Below are 6,359 nucleotides of genomic sequence, written 5' to 3' on the forward strand. Positions count from 1 at the left end.
AAGCCCCTCCCTCTGGCCCTGCAGATTCGTCCAGTCCAGCCAGTTGGCCAATCATATCCGCCACCATGATAATATCCGCCCCCACAAGTGTAGCGTGTGTAGCAAGGCCTTCGTGAATGTGGGGGATCTGTCTAAGCACATCATTATCCACACTGGTGAGTGTGTGCCTACTTCTGTCCCAGGCCCTGACCCCGGGCCGGGTGGTGCGGGGGGGAGGGGTGGGAGACGCCCTGGACCCCAGCCTTGGGAGCTGACACTTGCTGCAGGCTGCCTCCAAAGCAGTTTAACTCCCAGGAGGGCCCCATTTTCTCAAACCTTCTAGAAGGGCCATCTGTGCTTCAAGTGGCCACCCCAGAGCATTTCCTGCTGGAAAGACAGGGCTGCAGGGGAAGCTGGAGGCCACTGAGGTCCTCCCCCCCTGCACCCTCCCCCCAATGGCAGGAGAGAACCTTGCCTCCCCCCCCAGGAGAGAAGCCCTACCTGTGTGACAAGTGTGGTCGCGGCTTCAACCGGGTGGACAACCTTCGCTCCCATGTGAAGACTGTGCACCAGGGCAAGGCCGGCATCAAAATCCTGGAGCCAGAGGAGGGCGGTGAGGTCAGTGTGGTCACTGTCGATGACATGGTCACGCTGGCCACCGAGGCACTGGCAGCAACGGCTGTCACGCAGCTCACAGGTGCGGACATCACTTAGCTCCCAGGGCAGCAGGGGGTGGTCACAGAAGGGCTGCCTCTGGGGCGTCCGCAGAGGAGCAAGTGACCCGTCTCAGGCCTTGCTGATTCCGCCCACAGTGGTGCCAGTAGGGGCCGCGGTGACTGCCGATGAGACTGAAGTCCTTAAAGCCGAGATCAGCAAAGCTGTGAAGCAAGTGCAGGAAGAAGGTAAGAGGGGAGCAGAGCTGCCTTCAGGGAAGGTGGTGGGCCTGAGGGTCCTTCCTGTTGTGACCGCACCCCTACCTCCCACAGATCCCAACACCCACATCCTCTATGCCTGTGATTCCTGCGGGGATAAGTTCCTGGACGCCAACAGCCTGGCCCAGCACGTGCGGATCCACACGGCCCAGGCACTGGTCATGTTCCAGACAGATGCGGACTTCTACCAGCAGTATGGGCCGGGCAGCACGTGGCCGGCCGGGCAGGTGCTGCAGGCTGGGGAGCTGGTTTTCCGCCCTCGGGACGGGGCTGATGGGCAGCCTGCCCTGGCAGAGACACCCCCCACAGCCCCTGAATGTCCACCACCTGCTGAGTGAGCAGGCACCCCTCCTCCTATTTAAGGATAGATGGCACCCTAGAACTGAGAAGGGTGACCCCATTCCCTAGAGAGAATAAATTTGATTATTTTCTAATGCTGCCTGTAGCTCCCTGTGGGTGTGGGGCGGGGAGCTGGCAGCTCTAGCTGATACTACAGAAGGGCTTCTCCACTCAGCCACCAGCCAGCGGAGCCTGTTTCTTGGGAAGGCCAGGCTGTCCCTTTGCAGGGAGCCCCAAGACCTGTCTAGAAGGAGGCTGACTCCTTCGTCTGAGTTGGGGTGTGGGCAGCACACCAGAGAAACTGCGGCTCCACGAGCCCCATCCCCTCATCTGGTCTCCTCTTTGGAGGCCGCTCACTTGCTCAACCTGAGGATTGGACCTTCCCTCTCTGCCGTGAACACGGCTGTGACCCTGCTCCCCTCTGCTCAGGTGTTGGGAGCTGGGCCCAAAGGGCTTGGCCACACTGCTTACCAGGATCCAGGGCACCCATGCAGGGCCCAGCTTGAGGGCTCATTCAGCCAAAGCAGCAAGGTAGGCAGAGTACCAAACCAAGCAGGCCACAGGCCAGGTTCTTTTGGGCTTAAGGAAGCCAGAGCGCACCACATTTGCTTCATGGTAACTCTGGCTGCAAGATCAAGGCCAGGCCAGCGTCATCTTCTGGGAACATTTACTTGCCCTCAGTCAGTGGATCTCTTAAGGTGAGGGGCTGGAGGGACAGGAGTGAGCGGCCAGGAGCTCTGGTGGGGAGGTGGGCTGTGCAGCAGCGGGGGTGGAGAAGCAGGGGCTCCTGAGACGCCGTCTCTGCTGCCTTTCCATATGGCTCGTCCCCAACAGCTGTAACTCCTCACTCAGAAATGGCCCCATCCAGCACTGGAGTCCGGGGATACTGCAAGTGAGACCAGTCTTTGTGTTCAGTCCCTCCTGCCCAACTGCTCATCTTGTGGTGGGTCCAGCTGTTCGGAGGCAGCTGCTGCAGGGTCAACCTGCACCTTATCCAGAGGAGGAAGGGACAAGACCCCAAAGCTTAATATGTTTCTGAGTTTGGGCAGTGGCTCTATTCTTTTACCAAATTTGAAGTGCCTTCAACATTACCCAGAAACCAGTTGGGACCTTGAAGTGTCACATTACCACCACAGCAGTGAAAAAGTGGTTCAGGTCGTCGTCTGTGATGAAAGTTTTTTTTGTACAAGATAAAATGATCCTTGGGGAGGACTAGTGGCAGGAAGGAGATGGGTTCCATATACAGACTTAGGGGGCTGAAAGCAAACTTGGGGTGTGAGGGCTTACTGTTCCTAGAGGCCAAGGACCCCTGGTCCTCCCATCCAAGTCAAAGTCACATCCACACTTGACATGTTTTGTATTTTTTAATAAAGTTTGTAATCCAATGGACACACAAAACAAAACTGCGCTGAGAAAAACAGTTTCATAAATTAATAAGTGTTAGGAAGTTGAGGGAGAGGTCAAGGTCACAGGAAGAAGGGAAGCCAGTCTTTTTGTGTGTGTGACACTTCCAAATTGTGGGGTCAGGGCCCGTGCTATAACGAAGCGCACTTATACAAATGAGTGACAATACAAAGTCTGAGTATGAAAATAAGATTTTCTCTGAAAACACATTTTTGGCACAGATTAAAAAAAATGTATGTCAGGGAATTTGATTTTTAAGTCAGTATTATATATATTTATATATATTATATATTTATATATACACACATCCCAAGTTCTGCATATTCCACTAGGAGAGAGAATCCTTCCGTTTGCTCTTTTTGATTGTAAACTGTACATCCTGGGTGCATCAAAGATGGTGGTGGCAGAATTAAGAGGTGACATCCAAATGAGCAAGGGGAAGGAGGAGTGGGGACCAAACAATGAAATGTTCCTCGACCCCAAGGTTTCAGCAGATGTTTGAAGTCCTGCGTGAGTGCGATGTGTGTTCACGTACACCAAGACATCCAGAGTGTCACAGCCTGTCTTCACTGTGCAAAAGTCCAAGTCACTAATTTAGTGCAAAGGCAGTTCTGTTTTGTTTCTTAAAAACAAAAACAACAAAAAAAATCCCACTGCCCTGTTCCTTTTCTCCAAAAAGAGGAGAGAGAAACCCAGCCTCAAGGTGTCTGCAAGTCCATCGGTTGGTGGTCTGTCCTTGGGCTAAACGTCATGTAAACATACAAGTAGCAGCACCACTGCCCAGAGGGATCTGTCCGACTGAGCCGGGCGGGCGGGCAGGAGGGTGAGGCTGGCCGTCTGGCAGTGGAGTCTGTCCCCTTCGGCAGCTTCTTCCTCCACTTGGCTGGGTTGTCCTGTGTGTTATTTTTTGCTGCAGAGCCTCAGGAAGATGCACTGAGTGGTGACCATTCAGTGGCTCACACAGAGGCAATGACAATCATGAGGTGAGGAGAAATGTTGGAGATGCTGGCCAGGAGGTCAGGGGCCAGCCGGGACAGGTGACTCTCAGAGAACTCGCAGGGCGGGAAGATCTGCAGCACGTAGGCAGGCTGGAGTGGGGACGAGAGAGAGAACTGGGACCCCCGGCTTCACATCACCCACCCACTACCTCTCCTCCCTCAAACTCCCAACTGGGGGGCCCTGAAGGCCCAACACACGGAGCCAGGCTGAGTCAAGTTTCCAACCAGCTAAGGTCTCTTGAGACTTTCAGAAGAAAACTAGGTATCAGAAAACAAGCGAACTGACTGCCTCCCTGGGACCCTCTTTTCAATCATTACGCTAAAGAAAAACCTCTGCTGTCTCAGCTGCCCACTGTCTGTCTCCCAGATGGCCAAACAGTCCTGCCCATACATGCCCATCCCCAGCTGGTCTCTATCCAGAATGCCCCTTTGTCCAGCTCCTCTGGAAACTGTCCTGGACTCCTCTAGTTGGCACTGGCAGGTTAGTCAAACTACTCAACCAACACTACCCACAACCCCCACCCCCACAGGCGTGCGCATGCCAAGGCAGGATGCTGGGCTGACCTGATTGGAGCCGGGGTTGGGAACATTAATGATCCCTGCCGCCTGCTTGGCCTGCAGATACGTGATGAAGGCAGCCTTCAGCGACTCTGTTTGGCTCACGACGTCCTCTTGGTCTCGGCCACAGGGCAGAGCCAGCAGCAGACAGTAATCTGTCTCCACCTGGGGGAGAGGGAGCTGTCAGTGATCAGAGGTCACCTCACAAAAGAAGGTCAGAGGCCAAAAAGACGACTATCCAACCCAGGGGATTTGGCTCCTAAATCCACAAAAAACCCTACTACTGAGATGACCTTGAGGTCCATCCATATACTTGTTGAATAAAAAGAGCCTCATCTCTGGGTCTAGAGGAACTTTACACCCCTAGTGGAGATAGAACATGCCCTTCATCATCTACCCCAAGAATCCCACTGCTGCACCCCAAAACAAGCCAGGGAGACAGTGGGGGCCACCTGTGGCCTCCCTTCTTGGTGGGACAGTGGCTCACCTGGCCCTGAGCCTTACCGTCATCCTTCGGGCAACCCCTTCCAGCTGTGAGGCCTCCAGCCGCATCCTCTGGGCAATCCGCAGCGGGGGCCCTCCTTCAGAGAGGGGCAGGGACCGATGGGCCAGGACATTGTTGCCAGAGACGAAGTGGAGCTGCACAGCAGCTGTGTCGTTCTTGAGAGCCAGGAGGCCCTGCCACACGATGGGGTACTTCTGCTCGCAGGGAAACAAAGAACAGTGAGCTCACGGCTGGAGAATGAGGCCATGCTGGTCATGGCCCTGAGGAGAAGGTGCTGATCTAAGTGGGGATCTCAGGACAGTGAACACAATGTAAAGCTTGGAGGGTGGTAGGAGAGGCCCTGTCCAGGCTTACCTTCAGAAGCTGCACCATATCCACAGGCCTCTGGGAAGTCAAGTGTGGAGAGGAATCTTGTTTGGGGGTGAGTGGGGCTTCAGTATGGGGCAGAGCCAGTCCTGGAGGGGTGCTGGGGCCTGAGGAGGTGGGGACAAACAGTGGCTGCTTTGGGGCAGCCTGAGCAGGAAGAGGAGTCGGGAGGTCAGGCTTCAAGGAGACACACACAGGGGAGGGATAGGAGGTCTGGCTCGTCTCTGCCTGTGCCCTCTGGACCTGGGTGTGAGGCTCAGCTGGCCTGTTGGCAGAGACGTTAGGGAGGCGCGGCTGCTCGACTCCTGTCTGGGTGCCCTTGGCTTCCTGGGACACCGGAGGCATCTTGCTGCTTGGAGGCTGGCTGAGCTGGGAGGGCTGTGCAGGCTGGGCCGGCTGTGCAGATTGCACAGGCTGAAGGGGCTGTGTGGGCTGAGCAGGCTGTAAGGGCTCGCCTTCAGGGGGCCCCTGAAGTTGGGTGGGAAGAAAAAGGAGAGTCGGTCTGTTTTCTACAAAGATCATCCTGCCCCCAACCAAGCAGCCAAAAGCCCTGGATGGGTCACCTGCAGGGCAGCTCCTGGCAGCCAGGCCCCTGGAAAAAGCTTTAACCAGATGGCCCCGCTCTCAGGCATTCAGGATTGAGGGTTCTGGTAAGAGGTCACCTTTTCCCTACCTTGTCACCCCCTCGGGTCAGGGCCACCACACCACCCGCTCCCACTGTGAGCTCCCTCATGTCCCCAGGCTCTGCTGTAATCTGATCCCTTTATTCTCAAGTTGAGGAAGCTCCTCTTGAAATCCACAAAAAGGATGACGTATTTCAGGGACCTCACTGGTACCTGCCACCCGCCAACCCCTCAACTCTCTGGACCAGAAGACAGACTGGGCGTGCTCACCTGGGTGGGAACCTTGGTCCGGGAAGGCAGGCCGATGGAGGCCGTGGCAGGGAACTGCGTGTGTGTGAGCTGGGCCGGGCCATGGTAGCTGCGGACGTCTCCGTACCGGTACTCCTGGAAGAGCTCCCCGCTCGAGTGCACGATCTGCACACCGTGGGTCACCACCACTGGTGGAGTCAGAGGCAGCCCCTGGAGCTGGCTGCCAGGGGTGACTGTGACGATGCGGGCCTCCCCGTGAGGGGCAGGGGCAGGGGCAGCTTTGGCATCTGCCGTCTTAGAGGCTTCTTTCCCTGGCTGCTGAGGGGCCTTGCTGGCTGCAGGCACCTTCCCGACCCCGTCTGCCGCCCGGGGCTGCTCGCTGACGGCAGTCACATGAGGATGCACC

At 56.3% G+C, this 6,359-nt stretch overlaps 2 protein-coding genes across 2 annotated transcripts in view; one reads left to right on the forward strand and one right to left on the reverse strand.

The window, feature by feature from the left end:
- The window catches only part of ZBTB17 (zinc finger and BTB domain containing 17), a 29,111-nt gene extending 27,766 nt beyond the window's left edge, over window positions 1–1,345 (forward strand). Inside the window, exons 13-16 of the mRNA XM_010850237.1 lie at window positions 1–155; window positions 467–676; window positions 792–881; window positions 966–1,345. Of these exons, the coding sequence (XP_010848539.1) occupies window positions 1–155; window positions 467–676; window positions 792–881; window positions 966–1,249 (739 nt within the window). The 3' untranslated portion in view covers window positions 1,250–1,345. The remainder of the gene's footprint in view (window positions 156–466; window positions 677–791; window positions 882–965) is intronic.
- Window positions 1,346–2,599: 1,254 nt separating this feature from the next.
- The window catches only part of SPEN (spen family transcriptional repressor), a 90,437-nt gene continuing 86,677 nt past the window's right edge, over window positions 2,600–6,359 (reverse strand). The window contains exons 13-17 of the mRNA XM_010850238.1: window positions 5,975–6,358; window positions 5,070–5,549; window positions 4,715–4,909; window positions 4,217–4,375; window positions 2,600–3,742 (exon numbers count right to left, since the gene is read on the reverse strand). Of these exons, the coding sequence (XP_010848540.1) occupies window positions 3,611–3,742; window positions 4,217–4,375; window positions 4,715–4,909; window positions 5,070–5,549; window positions 5,975–6,358 (1,350 nt within the window). The 3' untranslated portion in view covers window positions 2,600–3,610. The remainder of the gene's footprint in view (window positions 3,743–4,216; window positions 4,376–4,714; window positions 4,910–5,069; window positions 5,550–5,974; window position 6,359) is intronic.

Source organism: Bison bison, unplaced genomic scaffold (genome assembly GCF_000754665.1).
Source record: "Bison bison bison isolate TAMUID 2011002044 unplaced genomic scaffold, Bison_UMD1.0 scf7180017864289, whole genome shotgun sequence".
NCBI classification, from domain to species: Eukaryota; Metazoa; Chordata; class Mammalia; order Artiodactyla; family Bovidae; genus Bison; species Bison bison.